The following is a 24007-nucleotide window of genomic DNA, read 5'->3' as shown; positions in this document are numbered from 1 at the left end:
CTTTCTCCTGCATTCCTTTCTTCCCCCTTTCCCCATTCTCCCCTACTTTACCTCTTTTTCACTTCTTTTTCCTTATCCCAACTCCACCACTTCCCCTCTATCCAAATCTTTCCGTACTTCCCGGGAAAAAATGGAGGAGATCTGACCATGTCTGATTTGATAAAATGAGATACAACGAGATCTGAAATTCAAGTAAAGTCAGATCTGATTGGATACAATTTTATCTCGCCAGATCTGCATGGCCATATCTGATCACATGCAGCCAGATATGCTGAACTATAATCCGATCTCACCAGATCTGACCATTGCTGCCGTTCGATATTGAATCGCAGATCCAATCGGATCTCTTCCGATCTAATCGGACATTATCGGATTGCTTCAGATCTCCTGAAGTACGAGCAGACATTATGCCTCAGATCTTGTCGGATCTGAGCAGACCTAGCCAGACATATCTTGATCTCACCAGATAAGACCAATCTTGGCTTACAAAGTTGTGTTGCTGATCCAATCAGATCTCTTCCGATCTTGCTAGATCTGAGCAGACCTAGTCAGACATATCTTGATCTCACCAGATAAGACCAATCTTGGCTTACAAAGTTGTGTTGCTGATTCAATCAGATCTCTTCCGATCTTGCCGGATCTGAGCAGACCTAGTCAGACATATCTTGATCTCACCAGATAAGTCCAATCTTGGCTTACAAAGTTGTGTTGCTGATCCAATCAGATCTCTTCCGATCTTGCCGGATCTGAGCAGATCTCGCCAGTATAGAACTTATAAAAATTTCGTTCTCAAATCGTCCATTATTAATTTTTACACCCAATGTTGGACATTATATCAAATATAATATTAACTCTGTAAAGGGGAAGGTTAAATGATTTTTGGTCAAAAAATCAATTAATTTTTATATTAAAAACAGTTTTCTCAATTTTGAAACATTAACATATATAATAAATATAGTCTCTGCCAATTTGATAATAATTGTTAATTTCGACACCATATTTAGAATTTATCATAAATATTCCATTAAAAAAGTACCGTGCAAAATTAATTAATAATAGATAAATATAAAAGATTAATGTGTATATGTATATATAAAACATAAATCTTTTAAATTATTTTGCAAACATACCTTATAATTTAAACTGATAAAATAATATAATCACATATAAACTTATACAGTCATATAAGATTATATATGATCAGATCATAATGTTGCATCTCAAAGTATCCGATAGATGGCATCCGACGGAATCTGATTTTCGTATTTAAAAATTGATGAACAGTGGTATAAGAACGGTATCAGACACAGCAGTGTCGTGCTAAGTTGCGCCAAGTTATATAATCGTGGAACGGCACAACTTTTGTATCGTGGAGTCCACTTTTATAATAAAGTGGCACATTTAAAAAATAACATTTGAAAACAACAATTTTCTGCAGTGGATGAACACCGGATCGGATCAGATCTACTCATGTCTGATTGGATCTGAGCAGATAGGGCCAATATTTTGATCAAACCAGATCTGAGTGGATTGGATCTGATGAGATCTGCTCAAGTCTGTTCAGATCTCTTCCATTTTTTCCCGGGTTTACCCAAGCTCTCCTCCTATTCCTTCTCTCCTTCTCAGCTATCCTCTACAGGCTCCATTACATTTTTCTTTCCTTCAAGGTCATGTCATCCTCTATTCTTTCCATCCTTCCTTTCAACACATCCTTCCTCTGCATTACCTCTCTTTTTCTTTCTCTATCTTTTAACCTAATTAAAACCATTTTCTTCTCTTTCTTCGTCTTACTTCCTATCTCTTTTACCTCCTCTATTTCTCCCTCCACTCCCATCTCTAGCCATATCTTCTCTACCGCTTCTTTTAGCATTACCTCTTCCACCTCCACCCCTTTTACTACTACATTGTTTCTCCTTCTGTCTCTCTCTTCTAACTCTCCCCACCTTTCTAGCTCTCTTACTTTCACTTACATTGCTTTATCTCTTTTTTCTATCTCTTACTTTCCTTCCTCTTTCACTTCTCCCTGCTCTTCCTTCCTTCCATCTTTTTCCTTCTCTATACTCTCCAGTCTTTCTTTCAACTCTTCTATCTCCTTCTTCAATTCCTCCCTTTCCTTCTGCCATTTCACCTTTCTTTCCTCCACATCCGCCCTCATCTTCTTAATCTCATTTTTTATCATTTCTTTCTCTTTCTTGCTTTCTACCTTCTACCCTCTCTTTCTGTTCTTTCTTTAATTTCCGTTTTTCCTCCATCATTTTACTCATTATCCTTATCATCTGTTCTTTCCCCTCTGGCGATCTCACCGTTTTCCTACTCCTTTTAAACGCCTTTTCCTTTTCTCCTCTTCCCCCTTCCTCTCCTTTTCTTTTAAAATAATCATCCATATCCGCTTTATCCTTTCCCTCAATTTCCTTTTTCATCCCCTCTACTCTCCTTTTTATCCCCTGCCTTCCTCTCACCTTCTTTATTCTATCGTCTCCTTTTCTCGCTATCTCGCTTCAAATCTACCGCCGCCCTACTCCTTCCTCTTCTCTCTCCGAGATGTCACTATCTGTTCTCTCAGCCTTTCTTACTCTTCACCCGCGATGTCACCACCTCTCAACCGCCTGCCAAACTTCACTTTTTCTCTAAGGTGTCCCTAACCTCTTTCTGACCACACACCGTTACTACCTAACATCTCCTCTTCTACCCTTCCTTGCTTCTCGCCACCACTTCCACCGCCTTCGCCACCTCTCCCTTCCCTCCACCGCTACTCTCCTCTCTGCTACTACTCCTAATCTCACTCTATGCTTTATTTTTCGCTCTCTATCGCGCTTGCTAACCACCCGCTTCCACCGCCTCCTACACCAAAAGTTCCTCTCCCTCTCTTATTAATTAATCACATATTATTTTATTTTTCAGACTCCCTTGTACTTTTTCAATCTTTTTCATTCTTACTCATTCTCTCTCATTTTATCTCATTTTGTTTTATTTAATTTGTTTGATTCACTCTCAATTACGTTCTTTCCATCACTATCTTTATGTAGTCTCCTTCCACTGTCTTTGTATAGTTTCCTTCTTTCTCATCTATTCTGCATCATTTTTCTAATTTTATTGCATTTTACTGCTTTACCTTCTCTCATTCTTTTTTATTCTTATTTGTTCTCACTCATAATGCTTTATTTTCGCTCATTGTCTTCTCTTTATTTCTCCCATTCTTTTTTATCTTCTCTGATTCTCTCTGATTTTTGTTCATGTCCTATTATTCAATTTTATTCTCATCTATTCTCTTAAATTCATATCCTGTCGTCCTAATTCTGTCTCTTTTCGCATTTTGCAGCCATTTTTTCTTATTCTCACTAATTCTCTCTCTCTCTCTCTCTCTCTCCCTCTCTCCTCTCTCTCTCCCTCTCCCCTCTACTCTCTCTCATCTCTCCCTCCTCTCCTTCCTCCCTCTCTCTCTTTCTATCCCCCCCCTCTCTCTCTCTCTCTGTCTCTTTCCCCCTCTTCCTCTTCCTCTCTCTCCTTTTTTCTGCCTCTTGGCTCTCCTCTTTCCTTTTTTTTATTTTTTCTTCCTTCTATTTTTTTTTAACTTTATGATATCTTAATCATAAAGAATAAAGAATCATATATTACATAAAACACGCTGTAGCTATCTTCATCGTTGATGTGATCATGATTTATAGCATCAGTTATATCAATTATTGTTTAAAAATTTAAAGAAAAAAAAATTTGCTTTTTCTTGTCACGCAATGACTCAACGTAAATTTTTTTTTTAATAGGACGGAATTTAAAAAAAGCTCTAAAAAGAATAAAAAATGAAAAAAATTAACAAATAAAGAAGCTTTCAAAAGTATGAAATAATACTTTTAAGAATTTCTTTTAATTTTTTGAAGTCGGCGCCAAATTAATGATAATTTTAATAGCGTTTTTCATTGGCAGAATTAGTGCGCACTTACAAGTACGCTCCAGTTCTGCCAAAGAAAAACGCTATAAGTATTCTTTTCAATTTTTTGAAGTCGACGCCAAATTGATTTAGTAATTATTAATTTGGCGCCGACTTCAAAAAATTGAAAAAAAAAATACTTAAAAATATTATTAATTTGGCGCCGACTTCAAAACATTGAAAGAAATTCTTAAAAGTATTATTTCATACCTTTTAAAACTTCTTTATTTTTTAATTTTTTTCATTTTTTTAGAGCTTTTTTGAAATCGGTTTTATTTAAAAAAATTTTTTTTTACATCATACTTCTTTAGTGCGTTATTCAGTTGATACGAATCAAAAATAATAATTTATTATTTGCTTGTAATTATTAAGTATGCATATTTCCATACTGCTCCGTACCCTGATGTTCTAACGCGATATTTTATGTACTACAACTTTCCGGAGCAAGGATTGCTCTACAGTGAAAACCGCATCCGTCCAGTAGTTTCAGAAAAAATCGTGGACATACCCACATACATCATACTCGCCGAATTGAGAACCTCCTTTTTGAAGTCGGTTAAAAATAAATTATATTTAATTTTTTATTATGAAATTAAATTTTACACATGACTGTTATGTCACATAAAAATTGATATATAAATATATTTTAAAAAATAGAAAAAACAATTAAAATTTTAAAAATTGCTCAAAATCTTTAAAAAAGATAGAACCGATTTCAAAAAAACTGTAAAAAATAAGAAAAAATTTAAAAAGTAAAGAGAGCTTTACATTTTTTCTTACTTTTTAGAGCTTTTTTGAAGTCAGGTTCTATTAAAATTTTTTTTTATTTTATACTTTTTTAGTGCTTTATTCATTTAATATGATTAAAAAATAATATATAATCCATAATATAATTCATAATATATAATACATTTGCTGTTATAAACATTTTAACACTTGCATGCATTGCATTTTTATATATTATTTACATAAAAATACGATGCATGCAAGTGAAATGTTTATAACAGCAAGTGCATTCATTTCTGTGCAAAACACGTATTATATGATGTTCATCCTTTACAGAGAATCAACGAATCTGTTGTATATTGAAATTAATGAGCGGTAGTGTATATAAAGAAGTTAACTAATATATAAATTTAAATATATTTGCAATATAATAAATATTTTTATAATATATTATACCTTTCTCTTTATTGTTTCTTCTCTTCTCCTTCTTTCTTCTTTTTCTATCTCTATATCTTTCTCTCGTCTTAAAATACTTTTTACTTTTTTATAAACAGTTTAAGGTATCGATACAATAAATATAAATAATACTATAAAAGCTACATTTGGATGAAACGGTAATAATTTACACATCCTACCTCTATAATTATGTTAAAATCATAATAGCGTAATAAATGAAAACGACTCATAGGAATAAATGTGATAGTATTTATGAAATAAAATTAAGTATGAAATATACATTTAAGAAATATTACTTTAATGATTATATTATCTTACGCGTTATTAACATTCCATACAGGCGAAGCAAATAGATGCTATGATATACAAGATACCTTTAAACAATTGTTTCATTTTCTAACATTTTCCAGATATACTGTAGTATAATCGTATAATCGTCATATTTTTTTACACAGGAATACTAACGCAAAATTATTCGGACATTGTCACTACTAAAATTAAAAAATCAGATGAAGGGTTAGGTAATGTACACATTTTTAATTCACATATCTCTCATTTATTACCCATCATCATTTCATAATGATACATTTGCAACGAAATAGATATGCCAGTACCCAAAACGTATATCTGTAATCTAAACACAAGTTTTTATATTCTGGAAACGATACAAGTGTCTTAAAATACTTTTTACTTGTTTATAAGCAGCATAAAATATCGATACTATCCGAATAATATAAAAGCTACATTTGGATGGAACGATAACAATTTAGACACCCTACCTCTATAATTATATTAAAATCATCAGATATACTGTAATATAATCGTCATATTTTTTTTACACAGAAATACTAACGCAAATTATTCGGACATTGTCACTAAAAAATTAGATAAAGATAGTTTGTAATCATACAAAGATACTGTTTAGTTAATGTACACATCTTTTTAATTCACATATCCCTCATTTACTACCGATCATCATTTCATAATGATGCATTTGCAACGAAATAGATACGTCAGCAACATTCGAAACCATCGACTGGAAAAAGCATTCCTCTTGGTCTATTCGTTGTGACGGATAAAATCGTATAATTTCAGCACTGAGCAGTGGATTCACTTCAATTGATGCGATTTTAAGACAGAGCTCAATTCAAAGAATCCTCGTTGTTACTAAATATACTTACAAGGCCTGTGAATAGCGCTAATTTCCCTGCCATGCGCATATCTTTCTTTTTCGTGGCTATATCCTGATTAGGCATCATCTTGTCCGCAATATGCTTATAGACTTTTCCATTCATCAGCATTAACTTAAAAAATAAAAAAGCCGTCGTACCATCTGAAATCGTTATATATAATTGTCTTAGTACTTGCAACTCGCATCAATTCTACTGTATTTAATGCTAATATAGGTCACGATTTAGATTTTTCTGTGCTTTGCACACTCACTACGCTATACAAAAATTTACTTTAAATGCTGTAATCTTTTCAACGTGTTAAGATTCTTAAATATGCAAGATACAACTCACGTTGCTTGACCGTGTTCTTTAACATGGCTTAAAAACATAGTTGCAACTTCTTTGTCAAAAGAACGTACACGATTCCAACACAATATCTTGACCATCGGAAGACTTGACAGTTATCTAAAAAAAATAAGAAAAAATTTTAAAAATAAAAAAGCTTTACATTTTTTCTTACTTTTTAGAGCTTTTTTGAAGTCGGTTTTATTAAAAAATTTTTTTATTTTATACTTTTTAATGCTTTATTCATTTAACATGATTAAAAAATAATATGTAATCTCTTTCAAATATTATATATCTTTCTACTTCTTTCTGCACTTTTTCAATCAGTATCTCCAATATTTTTGCAATATTTTAACCATACAGGATAACTCCATCTGTTTTTGTTACATATAAAATTTTATTGCATTGTCTCGTATACTCTCCTTTGGTTTTAGGCTGTGTAATTCCTTACTTGTTGTCGTAATTGGATATCATTTGAGGATAACATTTTCTTGTAATTTTTATTTGAGAAAAGTCGCTATTTTATAATTTAAATAAATCTTCGGGTAATTATGAAGAAAAGTGGCTTCCTCACCGATTTGTCTAAAACTTAATAAATATTGTGTAGGTCTACCTAGCTTACTGGCTGAAAAAGTGCAAAAAAGGGAGCCTTAAAAATCTTTATTAAAACTTCCTATACACATAAAATCCCGAAAAGACGTAAAATGTAAGTGTAAGAAAATCGACCAATCCCAATCAAGTATTGTGCTGTCCGTAATCCCAGTAAAAGAAAATATTAGATTAAAATTGATCGATTTTCTTATGCTTATTACCTTTTATGTCTTTATGGGATTTTATGTGTGAAGCGGGGAGCACACACTTCTGCACAACGCATAATGCGTAAGCATAAGAAAATTTATTGGTCTATTTCCTTATGCACATGTGTATGGACCAATCAATTTTCTTATGCTTACGCATTATGCGTTGTGCAGAAGTGTGTGCTCCCCACTTAAAGATCTTTAAGCCCCGGACACACACTTTTCGTAACAGTAAAGTTTCGACCAATCGCTTTGTTCGATTCGGGAACATACGGTCGTACATACGTTCCCGACTCAAGCAACGCGATTGGTCGAAACTTTCTGTTACTGTTACGAAAAACTGTGTGTCCGAGCCCTTAAAGGCTATTGCACATAACAAAGTTTAAAGGTCAATCCAGACAAACTTGCATAGCGCATAAACATAAGCATAAGAGAATTGATTGGTCCATATGCATGTGCATAAGGAAATAGACCAATCCGTTTCTTTATGCATATGGTTATGCACCTATGCAAGTTTGTCTGGATAGACTTTTATGGCTTCTGCCCACAGAACACGGAAACGCTTGCCGCGCGGCAAGAAGCGACACGGTAGCTAATAAACTTTTGGTTCTTACAGAAAAGTGACACGTTGCTTGGTTACCGCGTCGCTCCTTGCTGCGCAGTAAGCGTTTCCGCGTCCTGTGGGCAGAGGCCATTAGTCATAATTGTAAGGCCATAAGAAAATAGACCAATCACACTCGATTATTCTTCAAACGCAAGGAGAATAATCGATTATGATTGGTTTATTTTTTTACGACCTTACGATTATGGCTGAATCTTTGTTACGTGCAATGGCCTTAAGTTTGATCAAAATAAGCTCATAATCGTATTCATATATCGCATCGTTTATATTAAAGGAAATTCAAGGTTTATTGTACTAATTGCCAGTTTACGTACAGAAATGTTTTATTTTTAAATTATGATCAAATTACAATCAATACAATATATCGGAAACAAGCAAGTTAGAGAATATATCTCAGTTTTTTGGCTACCATAAGAATATTCAGATAAAATGACAGCTATTTTGTTAGGTGTCGATATATTGCATCAACCGCCATGTGTTTTTGCAAAATTCATGAGATACGTCTTATTAGTTATTATCATATCCGGAAGAAGAAACAACTGTTTTAAATTGATAACTGATTTTTAATAAATGTTGATAATCAATTTAAAACAATTAATCATATCTATTTTATAGCTTAGTATAGTAAAAAGCTAGTTTATTTGTTCACATATCCACATTTCAACTAATTGTAAGTAGTATTATAGTAATAAAGGTATGCACTAAGTCTGTACTTTAGCTAGATATCATAAAACATGTATCATTCTTTCTCTCTGGTACATCATACATTGGTATTACTAAGTATAAATTTACATTCTTTTTAACCCTTAAATGCCACCCGGGGTCCAACGGACCCCAGACCCTTTAGAATGATATATTTTCAAATGTTCCCGCCAAAAATGGAGCTCATATTTATTTATTTATTATTTTTATTTTTTTATTTTGGAGCCAATATTTTAACTGTTGGCGATCTTAATTTTTTATACTATGTTGAAATTGAAATTTTAACAATATAAGCATTTTATTCTCTTTTCTAAGCCTTGAACAACATTGAAAATAATTTTCATAACTAAATATCAAAAAATCAATAAGTAAGGAGACATTTTTCATGCTGGGGTCTTTCAGACCCCATGTGTCATTTACGAGATTCTTGAGAGGTGTGGCATTTAAGGGTTAAATCATACGAAACAATGCAGAAAAAAACTCGATATCGAATCTTAAAGTTTGATATAGTGTATGCTTAGACTGTAATAAAAGTAAAAATATATATGTATATTTATATATTTATATATATATATATATATATAGATTTACTTATATTAATTATATATATATATATATATATATATTTATTTATTTTAATTTTATGTATATATATATATATATATATATATAATTAAAAGAAAAGAAAAAAGAGAAAAAAAGAAAGAAAAGACGCTAAATTACATGAAAAGTGTATTCGGAAATAAAAATCAATTCCTTATGTACATCTGATCATGTTAGATTCGAACAAATGATTTTTGTCATCATCATAATGCTATTAATCAACACAGCTTTAAAACGTAAAAATCTAATGTTGTTAAATAACTCTACTAATAATCGTAAATCAAAAACTAAATTTTCTCAAGTAAATAGAGAGGAACACCTTTGAACCAGAATTTCTTGAAGCTGCCGCCTACCATTGTTACGATTAAATAATAACAGAAATCCATTTTCCTTGTGCCGCATCAAGTTACATCTTAGTTATGTCGCATTCGTTTTTCGGTTTTCATAATCACCTCCGACAGCGCGTATCAAAATAATCAACGAAATTATCGGATCAAGTAATAAAGTAATAAAGTATCAAAGCAACAATACATATTTTACCTCAATACGGAACATTCGTGAAAAGTATGTTGAATAATTTGCCCATCGGATTAAGACTCTATTAAGCTAAATTAAATAAACTCGATATCGGAACGATACCAGAACATCACATTGCGAATACCAAATTGTATATATTGTGTAAGTACTGAGCGACATATCTAGATGAAAAATCTATCCAGAGCAATAATTGACGTACAAGCCGCACGTTATCCAGTCTAATATTGGATCGTTAAACATTAACGAGTGACCAAGATATACCATACGGTACATCCACATAAATTAGAAGTTTGGTATAAAAATGAGGCACAATCAAGGAATCCTTCTTACCAAATGCTACTCCTCTATCTCCTAATGAATGTATCCGTATATCAAACATGACAGTGTAATTACCATCATTAAACTAAACCATGCATGGATATTAATATTAGGTGTCCTTAAATGTGTTTAAAGAGAATGACGATTTCTTAAACGACTGTCGTATTCTTATGTCGGTAACAAACAGTCTTAACAACGAGCGTAGACTAATCATGTCGCGTTCCATAATCGTGTAGTCCTTGTATCGGTATGCGTCACATTACGAGCTGGGAATTAATAACTCTCATCAGGTATAACATAGCAACGTTAGTAGCGATTGACGATTAGCGACAACGCAACGTAGTTGCTCAGCCACTGTACCATTAACAAGAGCTTCTTTAGGCTTATTGCTCTGCTGCATACGAGGAGGATGAGACCGATGTTCTTTTTGGCCTTTAGATCCTTGCGAACTGTTGTTAAACGTAGATACGTCGTTCACGGGTGTTCCTTCCTTGCTATTCATGGTCGATTAGTCGCATGGGCCGGCATTACTGCCTAAACAAATGTATATAGATTAACTCTAAATGTATTCATATATATATACAAATATGCGCGTCAGCCTACCGATCAAGCACGTCTTTCACACGTACACACGCACACGTGTACACGCGCACGCACGCACACGCGCGATCAATAAGTATTATTATTATTACCTTTATCAATGCTTGAAACGTCTTGGCTGTTTAAAACAGTGTCTTCGTCATCAGTAGTACGACGATATTCGTCTCTACGATCTCTACGCTGGGTTGGAAAACGACCTTGTTTGCCACTCATATATCCCGAATTATCGGCACCTCTCTGATAACCGCCTCTTGGCAGTAAATCCCGAACGCAATCTTCACTGCTGTCCAAAGTATCTCTACGTAATCTTAAAGAACGTATTCAAACAAATTAGTCGTTATAATGCAGACAAAAAAACTTTTCCAAGAAGGCAGACGTATACCTTTACAACTTAATGTGCCACGTTGATTTTTACGCGCAGACTGTGAAGAAGTTGTTGAATTTGTAGAAGTGCAGCAACCAAGTCATAAGAACGCTTCAACATTGCAGTCCTTTGATTTATCTTATACTGATTTTCGAGTTCGGTTAGACAAGCTGCAAATTAAAAAATCAATAAATAACATATAAACAGATTACTAATTATAACCACACGCACAATCTAAATATAGATGTAAATATATTAATTAATAAATTACCTTAACAATTTTCCTTCCTTAATCCAGTCTTGATCGTGATAATATTTCTTAGTTTTGACATATGCAACAAATGTATTTCTCAGGAACATCCTTTTCCTTTTCAATAAAATTACAATGTCCATGTTGCCAGCAGAGACAGAGATCATTAAACCGTCCTCTTCCATAAAACCACATGTGCAATTTATTATTTCTTTTCTCCGAAGTTGTTCTACTTTTACCAGTTTTTTCAATAAAATTACAATGTCCATGTTGCCAGCAGAGACAGAGATCATTAAACCGTCCTCTTCCATAAAACCACATGTGCAATTTATTATTTTTTTTCTCCGAAGTTGTTCTACTTTTACCAGTTCGCCGTTAATCATCATCATCACCCCTTCGCTCTCTGTAATAAGTCATCACATTTATATAAAACAATAAATAACGTATAAACAGATTACTATATATAAATAATTATAATTATACGCACAATCAAAATATACGCACAATCAAAATATATAAATGTAAATATATTAATAAATAAATTACCTTGACAATTTTCCTTCCTTAATCCACAGTTCTGATCGTGATAATATTTCTTAGAGACGGCCGTAGTCGATATGGATTTTGACATATGTAACAAATGTATTTCTCAGAAACATCCTTTTCCTTTTTTAATACAAAATTACAATGTCCATGTTGCCAGCATAATATATTAACCTCTTAACGACACGACGCGAGCTGTCACATCACGACACACACGCACGAAGCTCGCACGAATCTCGCGATCTCGATCACCGGCTTCGACCGGCCAATCACGCACGCGGAAAAGGTGCAACAATACGACTCGACCACGGGCCAACTTCTCGCGTCCACATGGATTTTTTTATATAGGATTCGATATATTATGGCATATATTCGGTACAACAAAACTGCATATTTTCCAAAGAAAATAATAATTTATGTTTCTTGTTTAAAAAAAAGATAGAAATAGAGTTATTATGCTTTTTTAAAAGCAAAAAATAATTGGCATATTGAAAAGTCTATAAATACAAAGTATAATAAATGACAGACATCCTAACCATCACGCAACTGTCAACTTTGGTACTTTATACTTTTTTCCTAATTGAGAGCGATAATTTTAACTTATATAGATTCATGTTTTACGCACCAAAATACACAAAACTGTGAAGTTTCAGCTAAATCGGTGAGGAAGTCCCTCTCCTTATTCATAATTACCGTAATATCGTTGTTTTTGTGGTAAAAAATACAAATAGAATACAGTTAATACGGAACGCGTATACTTGGCGCTTTTTTTTACCTTCTCTTGATGATAAAGGTAAGTTTTGCACTCCGGCCATTGCTCCGAAAAAAAATCTCGTATTAGTAGGTTATCTACGATTATCTACGGTTATCTAATTTTCTATTGACGCGTTTTCGTCCACGTGGTTGAACCGAGGACCGATAAACCCGGGTTGATCCAACTATTTAGCGACCGTTAGTGAAAGTATCGTATATTTAGGATATTGACCAAAAGTGTGTAACAAAGTTGGCACAGAATTTGGTAAAGACTCGCCTCGGGAGATATGTAGGCTACGATGAGGTTAGCTTAACCGCTTCCCGAAATATTCCTCGATCGCTGGATTTGATGCCACGGGACGCCGTTCTCGTGTCACGCGAATTTATGAGGATTTTTAATCGTTACTTTATACTCTTTAATAGGTTAGTGCATTATGCAATTTTATAATTATGCTTTATTAATTATATTTATGCAACGTTATTAGTTACACTTATTAGTTATGCTTATGTAACGTTTGTAATGTATCCTAAGAAAGAATATGCTAATTTCGTTGTTTTTTTCGATTAAAATTATTATGATGCGTTTCAACTTTGTTGGGAATTTAAAGCAAGGACCTCTTGTAGGAATTGTCAATCAAGTGGCAATGTTGACATCCAGAAGGCTGCTCAAAGCCGCCGCTATTGGGACGATCGGGTTGGGTACTTTGGCATCTCTCAGGGTAAACGAGTATGACGTCGGTGCCATTGGCATTGTAAGGCTAGGCCGTGCTGCGCTCACGGTATTCGAGATAGGCCGTCATTACAAGAGGGAATTGTATGACAGCAAGTTGGACAAGTCGTCGACGGAATATTTGGAGCTGAAATCGAACGTTCACAAGTATGGGGCGCAGAAACTATTGAAGCTCTGCTGCACCAACAAGGGGGTGTACATCAAGGTGGGACAGCATGTAGGTGCATTGGACTACCTGCTTCCTCAGGAGTATGTACACACCATGCGGGTGTTGCATAGTTCCGCGCCTCAGTCCTCGTTCAAGGATGTTCTGACCGTGATCAAGGAGGACTTTAAGAAAGATCCGTATGAGATATTTCAGAGCATCGATCCGGAACCCCTGGGCACTGCCAGCCTCGCGCAGGTGCACAGAGCTGTGCTGAGAAACGGCGATGTAGTGGCTGTGAAGGTGCAGCATCGCGCTGTCAAGAGCAACTCTTACATCGACATCAAAACCATGTCGGCTTTGGTCAGCATCACGTCATTGGTGTTTCCGGATTTTAAGTTTGACTGGCTAGTCAGTGAGACGAAAAGAAACGTCCCACAGGAGTTGGATTTTGCCCTTGAAGGCAGGAACGCCGAAAAAGTGCAGAGGATTTTCAGCAACTATCAATGGCTGAAAGTACCAAAGATACACTGGGACGCGTCGTCGTCTCGCGTACTCACGATGGAGTTCCTGGACGGCGGACAGGTGAACGATCTGGAGTACATGCGCGCCCATCAGCTGAATCCGTACGAGGTCAGCAGCAAGCTTGGTCGACTGTATAGCCAAATGATCTTCATCGAGGGTTTTGTTCACTCGGATCCGCATCCTGGTAACATCCTGGTGCGCAATCGCGACTCCCAGGCGGAGATTATCTTACTGGATCACGGTCTCTACGCTAATCTGTCCGATCAGTTCCGCTGGGACTACTCAAAACTGTGGCTGGCGATCCTCGACGGCGATCGGGTGGCTATGAAGGAATACTGCACGCGTCTCGGTGTCGCCGATTACTACGGTCTTCTTTCATGCATGGTGTCGGGTAGAACATGGGACACCATCATGTCGGGCGTACGTAAAACTCGTTATAATATCCATGAGAAGGATATGTTTCAGCAGAACATCCCGAACTTGCTGCCGCAAATCAGCACCGTGTTGGATCGCGTCAACCGGCAGATGCTGCTGATCCTCAAGACCAACGATCTGATGCGCGGTATCGAGTACTCGCTGCGCACTCAGTTCAGAATGTCGGCCATGATGGAGATGTCCAAGTGTTGCGTGCGTTCCGTATACAGCGAGAAGCTCAGGCAATGCTCAAATGTGTGGGATAAATGCTGGATATCGTTGGCGGAGCGCTGGGCGCTTCTCAAGTTGTCGTTCTATTATGTGTACCTAGGCTTGATACACTTCGACCTGAACAACTCGGTCAATTCTCTATGGACGAAAGATTTTTACCCGTTTTAATGAAGGCTTTCGTTTAGACTAAATGCGTTTTTAATACGATTAGATATGAATTGTTGCTCCCTGGAAAGTCTATTTTTTAAACCAGAAAGTTCTTTTTCCCAAAAAAGTCCTACAGAAATCTTTTTTACTAATAATATAGATAAGCATAATTCGATACTCTGTATATACTAACTTGTAAAATATGTACATTTTATTCATTCTTTTTATACGTCAGTCTACCTCTTAAATTAGTCAACACCATTGGAGAAGATTAAATTATTTGCATTCAAACTTATATTTTTTTAAATAAACGTACCTTTGTCGAAAGATTCTCGCGCTTTTTATTTTATATTTATATTTATATCTGTATATATACAATAATTACAATAGAGACAAAGGTTTAGATATCCTAGTTACAAATTAGTTTGTTCTGAGTACTTTGCTCTCTTTAGCTAATCGAAGCTGCTCCTGATACTCCGCGATTGCTGCTTCCCTATCCTTCAGGAATTGCGCGTACTCTACCGGGTCTATATCGCGCACGATCTCGATGCCGCATGTGCGAGCAGTGCCGATTATCAATTCACACATCCGCTCTAGAGTCAGCAACGCATTGGGTGGATCCTCTATCTTGATCTTGGCGATCTCGTATAAATGTTTCAGAGTTATTTTGCCAGCTACTTCACCTACGAAAGAAAATACTCATGAATTCATTTTCATTATTTTTTTGTATGTTAAATTATTTTTGTTGAAGTATCAAGAGACTACGACAATTAGTTTACAACTCGAGGACAAAACGATAAATTAAGAACCAAGAAGAAATTAAGAATCAAATTAAAGGGAAGGACCTGGATAGCCAAATCTGTCGAGAACAGATTTCAAAAGTATCTGCTGTGAATTCTGTTGATAGAATGCCAGCAGAAATATAACAGAATTTGCTAACAGAATATAATCGCAGATTGATTGTAGAAACTGAGCAGAATCTGTCATTTCATAACCATTCAAATTGTTTATTTCACTTAAATGTTTACGAAATGACAGATTCTGCTCGGTTTCTGCCAACAATCTGCTATCAGACTATATCGATAGGCTCTGTCAGCAAAACATGAGTTTAATGCAGATGATACCAGATCTGTTGCGATATCTGAGCAAATATGCTGTAATACTGCAGGCAGTTTGCTTACTAGGGATTTGTATGCGTACCTTTCTTTATCTTTCCTTTCTCTATCCCAGCAGCCTGTTTCAAGTAGTACGTCGTTGGCGGCTTGTGGATCACCAGATCGTACGTTCTGTCTGAATGCACCTTCACGCGACACGGTAAAGGAATGCCCTCCTTGATGTTGGCTGTTCTCTTATTGAAGTCTTTACAGAAGTTCTCAATGTTGATATTCCTCTGAAATCAAAGTCACTCATGTTAAACGTCGCGTGTTGAAGACCGGAACAGATCTCGCAAACTTCGCATGATTAACGGTAAAGAAGATTAAAATTGGAATCTGGGAAGTGTGATAAACTCCTGCAAACAAGCAAAGAAATCGAACATTCTACTGATATTCAGCGGTATTAATTATAAACTAATATACAGCGATGTTATAAAAAAATATACAGCGGTGTTATAAACTGATATACAGTATTATTATAAATTAATATTCAGTGGTATTATAAAATAATATACAGTGGTATTCGCGATCCTAACCTGTCCGAGCTGGGATCCAAGCGGCGGCGCGGACGACGCCATCCCCGCGGGAATATCCGCACGCAGCTTCGACGAGTGATCGATCTTCTCGATCAGTTTCCTACCCATTTTCATTCTTCCCATTGTCTTCGACATCTTTATAACTGTTGTGGCTGTCCGAACACCCTAAACTAAGAACCGTCCAAACTCTCCGAAAATCTAACCTAACCTAACCTGATCGAGGATCGAGGAGCACGCACCGCACAACCGAGAACGAGAAGGTAAACACGGACAGGCACTACTACAGGCAGAATTCCTTTAGTTGTTGTCAGTTTTGTGAGGCGCGACAAACGTCGCATCGGTCGTTACGAGACGCGCGAGGAAAGCATCGCTTTTCGCTTTTTACGACGAAGATCCACTAGTGGCTTTCAGAGCGAAAACTACGGCGGCAGGCGTGCAGTTCGCGTCGTTGTTTTTTTTTTCTTTTTTTTTTTCGATCAAGTCTACAGTCTACACGGGAAATACGGGAATGGCTGGCTGCTGCGTCCCTGGTTGCAGCAACTCGACGACCAAGGGATTTTCATTGAGAAGCTTCCCTACGAATCGCGAGCGAAGAGAACGATGGATCGCCAATATTGGTATACCGAACTGGGAACCCAGTGTCAACAGTCGCGTATGCGAGGTATGATTTTCTTGGATCTTGTATCTTGTGTCGGTTGTAGAATGATCAATAAGAAATTTATCCGTTTTCGAACAGGCGCACTTTGCCAAGAACATGTGGGAGAAGGACCGTTGTGACGGCAAGCGCAAACTGAAATTGAACGCTGTGCCCACGATTTTTGCGTCTCATTCTGTGCCGGACGACTTTCCTGCTTCATTGGAAAACTTTAATAAAGACAACAATGTCGTAAACATGCTCATCGCGAGTCTGACGGACGAAGGAAAAGTTAAGATAAATTTTCAATATCAATTGCATTCTGACAATATTGAACAACTGAAGAATGAACAATCAAAGGATTCTTCAAGCATGCTTGCATCTGTGAACATGAAAGAAGAGACGGATTGGAAGAAACGATGTGAGGAATTGACGCATCTGTTGACAAAGAGCGAAAGTGAATGCAAGAAACTTCAGGACGCTATGAAAAGGCGCGAGGAATTGTTTAACAGGATAATAAAAAAGAGTTACAGATGCGGAAAGATTTTAAAGAAACGCTTGAGGAAACTGAGAGAAGAAAGCCAAACTTACGACAAGTTAAAGATTAGATTGAGAGAGATTTTCAATGAGGATCAGATTAAGGCTCTCATCAATCAGGGAGTGAGCCGAGAATGGTCTGATGAGACGATTAAGCGGGCTATTCGGCTGAGGCTTACGTGTGGTAGCGTCGGGTACCAACAGATTTTAGAACAAAATATTCCTTTGCCCTCGGAACGAACCCTTCGAAGGAAAATGAACAATGTTGAGTTACACGAAGACGTGTAAAATAAAACTTCGAAGACTTAAGCATATAGGTTTTTTTATTTTTCTTGTATTGTAACGAGTATCTTGCATGTTGCGGTATATAGTTTTAAACGCACGACAAATGAATTGATTTTCATGCAAAAAAAAGAAATTTCGACATATGTATAATTTCTTATTTTGTATCTTCAATAGTTTCGATGGGATTCGTAAAGTTGTCTCTGTTAGAAGTATAATGTTATAAATATTTGAATGATTTAGAATAGTAATCTTTTTAGAATAAGCGGTTTTTTTTACATTTTTTTTTTAAATTAAAAAAGCGTTGTGTTATTGAACATCGCGGTCAATTCCGCCATGTTTGTTCCAATTCAAAGTGGACCAATAGAGTCGGAAGTCTCGACAAGACTTCCATCGCTATATACGTTAACTATTCGATGGACGAATCATAAGCAACGAGTATCCGAAAAATACGGAGTTTTATCATTTGTGAGATGTTCGGTTAGTTCTTCGATTATTTGTTTCACATTGCTGCGATATTTTCTTGTGTAAGACAGTAGAGCTACTTCAAAATGGGGAAACGCCAGCATCAGAAGGATAAGATGTGAGTTGCTTTATTGTCCACATAACCACTTTATCACATTCTGACTATAAAGGTATTTGGCTCTTGCTTTCCAATCGTCTAACAAGCTTTTGATTTCTCAGGTACTTAACGTACACGGAGTGGTCGACGTTGTATGGCGGGAGGAAATCTGGAACAAATCTGGAAACGAGTGAGGAGAAGACGTTCAGACGATTGCCGTACGATCATTGCTGCTTGTCTCTGCAGCCCTTCGAGCATCCCTACTGTGACCCACATGGCAATGTGTATGAACTAGAAGCTATTTTGCAGTATATAAAGCAATACAGGCACAATCCGGTAACGGGGAAACCACTGGACGCTAAAAGTCTAATCAAATTGAATTTTTACAAGAATCCACAGGGTGAATACCAATGCCCTGTACTTTTTAAATTGTTCACGAAACATTCGCACATTGTCGCCATTAAAACCACGGGAAATGTATTCTCCCACGAGGCAAGTGTATAAAGTATAAATATTTGTATTTTTTTTTTTAAATTAATTTATCTCACTTTAGAGGCTATTTTATTTAATAACTCTTTGTACAAAATATAACAAGAGAATTATTCTTTAATTATTCTTTCAGGCTGTTGAACAGTTGAATATAAAAACTGGGAATTGGAAAGATTTGATAAACGATCAACCATTCACACGCAAGGATATTATTACGATTCAGGATCCGAATAATGCAATGAAATTTAATCTGTCCACGTTCCATCACATTAAAAATAACATAAGAGTAGAAGATGAAGGTAGACTTTGTAATTCAAAAGGAATTAGTTCTACAGTTCTCTATTTTTGTAAGCTATATGTATATGAACGATATTTTTCAGAGACTGTAAGAGAAAGGAACAATCCAAATGCAAAATTAAAAACCGTATCGGCAGAGACTAAAGAGATCCTGGCGGAATTGGAGAGAGACTACAAGCCGTCGAAAAACGAAAAAGATGAGGCATCTACACAGAAGGCTGACAAATTTAACGCTGTTCGTATATTGTTTGCAAGAATTTTCCTCCGAATGTCGGAGAAGTAACTTCCTTATTTAATTGTACTTGCATTATTTAGGCGCACTATTCCACCGGTGCGGTTGCTGCAGGATTTACTTCGACAATAATGCCGGCAGAGACTACCCATCAGGCAGCTGTAATCGCAGAAGATCTGGTACGTTACGAGAGGATCAAGAAGAAAGGTAATCGTGGTTGCGCCGATTGTCGCTCGAACCCGCGAAAGTAGAAATAATTCTTATTTATTCTCGTTTATCTTTTTTCACTTAGGATATGTGAGATTACTCACGAACTTCGGGGCTTTGAATCTTGAACTCCACTGTGACTTGGTTCCGAAAACCTGCGAGAATTTCACGAAGCACTGCCAGAACTGTTATTATGACGGCACGAAGTTTCACAGGTCGATACGGAATTTTATGGCAAGTACACTGAGCACGACGGCGAGCATTTAATTCAAATGCATTTCGAGAATTAAAGAACCTCACCCACTTTATTAAAAGGTTTTGGGCTATAAACACACACTTTTATATGCATGCATTTGTGAGGAGGTTGATAAAAATAATAATAACATGGTCTCAAAGTCTCAAAAACGTGGGAAAAGACTTTCTTGGGCATGAATTTCGTGTATTACCATATGTAAGATTAGCAATTGGCATTAAAAATTTTGCACTGTTTAACTTAAATATTATAATATTACTAATTTTATATAAAATATATTTTATAATATCGTTCAGACTTCCTTTGCGCCTAGGGCACTTTCCCGTGGTGATGGCGCTAACGAACAAACTTACTGATTTGTTCGGTTAAGACTCAGGCCTGCGGCTGGTTTGCACTTTTCGGTTAAAAAATAAAAAAACTCAAACGCAAGAATTAAGCTGCTATCTGAGCATATTGAAGATATTTTTATATCATTTTCTGACAGTTCTAACGATGAAGATAATAATGAATAGGTATTAGGCTCCTGGTACTCGCCGCTTCTATCCTTGTTTAAGGAAGTTCGCTTATTAGTCGAAAGTCAACTTAGAGTCTTAATTATAATTTTTTTATATGATTTACATAAACACTTTACGCAAATAATCCCAAAAGTTAAGCAATATTGACCGTATAGTTTTTTTGTAATATTCAGAAGTTGACCACTTTGAGCCTATCGCCTCATGAGAAACGGTCGCTCTGAGGTAAATGATCACTGATTTAGCACACACTTAGCCAACTTAGGACTTTGAAAAACTAGCATTTGACAGATGAAACATCAAGGATTGCAAATATGTCATTAGACTCGTGAAAATGTCAACAAATTAATAAACAGCTATACGAGTCAAGCGCGGTACGTGGTGCGCAAGTAAAGAAATTAATAGTTACAGAAGTAACGAATTACAATGTATATAATATACATATACATATATTCTAACTTAATAAACTGCGCGCCGATTATTTGTCGGACTTGAAACACAGCTATCGAATATTCTTTACAGTTTTTTAAAATAATTAAATCGCGTTGATTTAATTCCGGGGAGGGAAGGGTATTAATGTTCCAACGATAACTGTATTTCAAGTCCGACAAATAATCGGCGCGCAGTTTATTAAGTTGGAATATATGTATATGTATATTATATACATTGTAATTCGTTACTTCTGTAACTATTAATTTCTTTACTTGCGCACCACGTACCGCGCTTGACTCGTATAGCTGTTTATTAATTTATCAAGGATTGCATAAAAACTTTAAAAATCGGATTTTACCGTGTGGATTTAAAGCTTTATTGCCAAGAAGTTACTTTTACCTCGTGGATCGAATTAGTAATGACAGACGTTGCCATTGGCAACGCAATAGCTGATGCGAACCCAACCTCACAAACAGTGTTTAACCACTAATCATGAATCCACGACACGCAATCATCAATGTATTAATCATTTTAAGTCTTTAGTATTCTCTGACAATTGTTCATATAGGTTTTTATAAATTGTTTGTGATTTTTCTTTTACTTTATAATGTTGGCTAATAAGTACCTGACAACGTTCCCGAGTCGTTGACGCTCTCATACTTCGGCATATATTTGTTAATATTCTATACACTAATAATTTACGAAGAATATAGCACATAACTAGCATCAACAATTCATTATACTAATATTGCATATAATTCGGGATCGCTGTAATGACATTATTATTCAATCGCATTTTTGACTCCAAAGTAATAGGCGAACCTCCTTAATGACATCAGAAGCGAGAAATAGTAAGAATTGACACGTTGAGAATTCTTGCGTGTCATTTCCAAATAAAAAGATATTTGCATAAAATAACACTTCAGATCATTTCAGTACACTTCGAAAATACTCCGAGGTTTATCTCTTTCCTTTGAGGCTTTATATTACATTTATTTTACAGCTGTTTATTAAAGGTTAAGGGAAAGGGACCTCGGAGTAGGATTTTCAAAGTGTGCTGAAGTGATCTGAAGTGTTATTTTATGCAAATATCTTTTTATTTGGAAATGGCACGCAAGAATTCTCAACGTGTCAATTCTCAACGTTTCTCGCTTCTGACGTCATTAAACAAGAATAGAAGCGGCGAGTACCAGGAGCCTTAAGGCCATTGCACGTAACAAAGTTTTAGTCATAATCGTAAGGTCGTAAGAAAATAGACCAATCACACTCGATTATTCCTCGAGCTCAAGGAGAATAATCGACTGTGATTGGTCTATTTTCTTACGGCCTTACGATTATGACTAAAACTTTGTTACGTGCAATGGCCTTTAAGACTGGTAAGTTCGGGTCTACAATAGGTGTTTTAAGCCTTAAGCCTTAAGAAATTGATCAATCACATTCGAATTCGAGGAAAATAATCGACTGTGATTGGTCAATTTCTTAAGGCTTAGGACTTAAAACACCTATTGTAGACCTGGACTAACTAAACCGGTCATAACTTCTTTCGCCCATTCTAGAACCTAAACTTATTTTTCTAGTGACGTACACAACAATACCTACAAAATAGCATATGATACAATGTTGTGCACCAATGGCCCATTTTGGGCGAGGTTCTTTCGCACGTTCCTTTTTTTACTTTCTTGTTTTGACTTTTTTATTTCACGAAACGATCGAAATATTCCGTTTTCCTGCAGATCCAGGGCGGTGATCCGACCAACACGGGAAACGGCGGCAAATCTATTTGGGGCAAACCGTTTGAGGACGAGTTCAAGCCGAATCTGGTTCATCAAGGCAGAGGCATTTTGTCTATGGCAAACTCAGGTCCAAACACCAACGGATCCCAATTGTAAAATTAAAGAGAAAACGAAGAACTGGTATTTTGCATAATTACGCCATAACTTTTCTTATGAATTTTGTATTGTTTCAGTTTTATTACGTTCCGATCGTGCAGACATCTCGATCGTAAGCACACAGTCTTCGGGAAGATCGTCGGAGGCTTAGACACGTTGAACGCGATGGAAAGAGTGGAGGTAGACAATAAAGATCGACCGATAGAAGACATAGTTATCCAGGCGGTCCAGGTTTTCGTGGATCCTTTTCAGGAAGCCGACGATCAGCTCGCCGCGGAACGAGTCGCCGAAGCCGAACGATTAGCCCAAGAAGCGAGTCAGAGTAAATCGGCGGGCAAAACGGATAAAAACGACACCCAGAAGGTCTATCGCTCGGGCATAGGAAAATATGTGAAATTGGAGCAGGAAAAGTAAGATCTCTATCGCACCTTCGCGAATCGAGATTTGTCAGCTTCGTCCGTTTACGCGACCTTTTATTTGATTTCCAGATTGGACAAATGGGGCGGAAACGCGGAGCCTGCAAAAAAGAAGAAGGTCCCGTCGCAGTCGTACGGAGATTTCTCCTCTTTCACCTTCTAATGGATTATTAAAATACTTAGAATAACAAATGTATATAGCACATTTACATAATCTAGTTCACTATATATATATATATATATATATATATCATTTTTCTGACAGTTTGCTGTATATACGTAAAGCCTCTGGCATTCCAAAGTCCTTATTAAGGAGTTAAAAGACAAAAATCGAATAGTATATAACTCATACAAAATGAGGAACATTGATTATTGCATGTAATGTAAATATGTGATTCCCCGATTGTCGAAAATATAATCCTTAAAAAAGATTAAGATATACCAACGAGAAATTAAATAAAGAATTTTTATTAAATTAATAATCATTTCTTGTCGCAAATTTTAATTTAAAGTTAAATTTAGATTTAATTTCGCACTAAATTTACCGCGCTTCATGAGATTACTCGATTTAGGGTATGTAACTCGTGCTATTTTATATTTTCTGGATAAAAGTCTTTGCTCAGATACGCTCGGGGGCTCCGCGACGCCTAGGGCGGCTCCTGGTCCGGTC

The 24007-nt window shown here is 36.1% G+C and overlaps 4 protein-coding genes and 2 long non-coding RNA genes across 12 annotated transcripts; 3 read left to right on the top strand and 3 right to left on the bottom strand.

The window, feature by feature from the left end:
- Positions 1-5342: 5342 nt before the first annotated feature.
- LOC139779247 (uncharacterized) lies at positions 5343-6770 on the bottom strand. The gene is made up of 2 exons (XR_011719834.1): positions 6631-6770; positions 5343-6440 (listed from the first exon to the last, which is right to left on the bottom strand). It is a non-coding gene; the product is annotated as an uncharacterized lncRNA (long non-coding RNA).
- Positions 6771-8663: 1893 nt separating this feature from the next.
- Positions 8664-12750, bottom strand: LOC139779264 (uncharacterized). Of its 5 annotated transcripts, none has more exons than XR_011719836.1 (6): positions 12736-12750; positions 11964-12638; positions 11439-11820; positions 11186-11337; positions 10896-11110; positions 8664-10737 (listed from the first exon to the last, which is right to left on the bottom strand). It is a non-coding gene; the product is annotated as an uncharacterized lncRNA (long non-coding RNA). The 5 variants fall into 5 exon arrangements; XR_011719838.1 differs by lacking the exon at positions 12736-12750 and having other exon boundaries at positions 11439-11595; positions 11678-11820; positions 11964-12387; XR_011719839.1 differs by lacking the exon at positions 12736-12750 and having other exon boundaries at positions 8664-10733; positions 11964-12387.
- Adck1 (aarF domain containing kinase 1) lies at positions 12392-15236 on the top strand. Of its 3 annotated transcripts, XM_071717564.1 has the most exons (4): positions 12392-12518; positions 12608-12753; positions 12937-13136; positions 13338-15236. In XM_071717564.1, exon 4 carries the CDS (start codon positions 13358-13360, stop codon positions 14924-14926), a length of 1569 nt encoding a protein of 522 aa, XP_071573665.1. In that variant the 5' UTR covers positions 12392-12518; positions 12608-12753; positions 12937-13136; positions 13338-13357; the 3' UTR covers positions 14927-15236. The 3 variants fall into 3 exon arrangements, with proteins under 3 accessions (XP_071573665.1, XP_071573666.1, XP_071573664.1); XM_071717565.1 differs by lacking the exons at positions 12392-12518; positions 12937-13136 and having other exon boundaries at positions 12621-12753; XM_071717563.1 differs by lacking the exons at positions 12392-12518; positions 12608-12753 and having other exon boundaries at positions 12838-13136.
- Positions 15223-16731, bottom strand: Mrpl11 (mitochondrial ribosomal protein L11). Its single transcript, XM_071717568.1, has 3 exons — positions 16596-16731; positions 16106-16295; positions 15223-15588 (listed from the first exon to the last, which is right to left on the bottom strand). Exons 1-3 carry the CDS (start codon positions 16728-16730, stop codon positions 15326-15328), a joined length of 588 nt encoding a protein of 195 aa, XP_071573669.1. The 5' UTR covers position 16731; the 3' UTR covers positions 15223-15325.
- Positions 16732-17102: 371 nt separating this feature from the next.
- Positions 17103-18080, top strand: LOC139779260 (THAP domain-containing protein 1-like). Its single transcript, XM_071717567.1, has 2 exons — positions 17103-17256; positions 17332-18080. Exons 1-2 carry the CDS (start codon positions 17104-17106, stop codon positions 18052-18054), a joined length of 876 nt encoding a protein of 291 aa, XP_071573668.1. The 5' UTR covers position 17103; the 3' UTR covers positions 18055-18080.
- A 94-nt stretch (positions 18081-18174) lies between these two features.
- On the top strand, positions 18175-23819 carry LOC139779257 (RING-type E3 ubiquitin-protein ligase PPIL2). Its single transcript, XM_071717561.1, has 9 exons — positions 18175-18631; positions 18733-19102; positions 19233-19398; positions 19480-19631; positions 19712-19835; positions 19921-20069; positions 22766-22917; positions 22999-23331; positions 23410-23819. Exons 1-9 carry the CDS (start codon positions 18600-18602, stop codon positions 23498-23500), a joined length of 1569 nt encoding a protein of 522 aa, XP_071573662.1. The 5' UTR covers positions 18175-18599; the 3' UTR covers positions 23501-23819.
- Positions 23820-24007: the final 188 nt, after the last annotated feature.

This window comes from Temnothorax nylanderi, unplaced genomic scaffold, assembly GCF_030848795.1.
Source record: "Temnothorax nylanderi isolate EJ_2023f unplaced genomic scaffold, tnyl_v1.0 TNYL_tig0216_pilon, whole genome shotgun sequence".
Lineage (NCBI taxonomy): Eukaryota > Metazoa > Arthropoda > Insecta > Hymenoptera > Formicidae > Temnothorax > Temnothorax nylanderi.
Note: the sequence above shows the minus strand (reverse complement) of the source record. Positions and strands in the feature narration are given on the sequence as shown.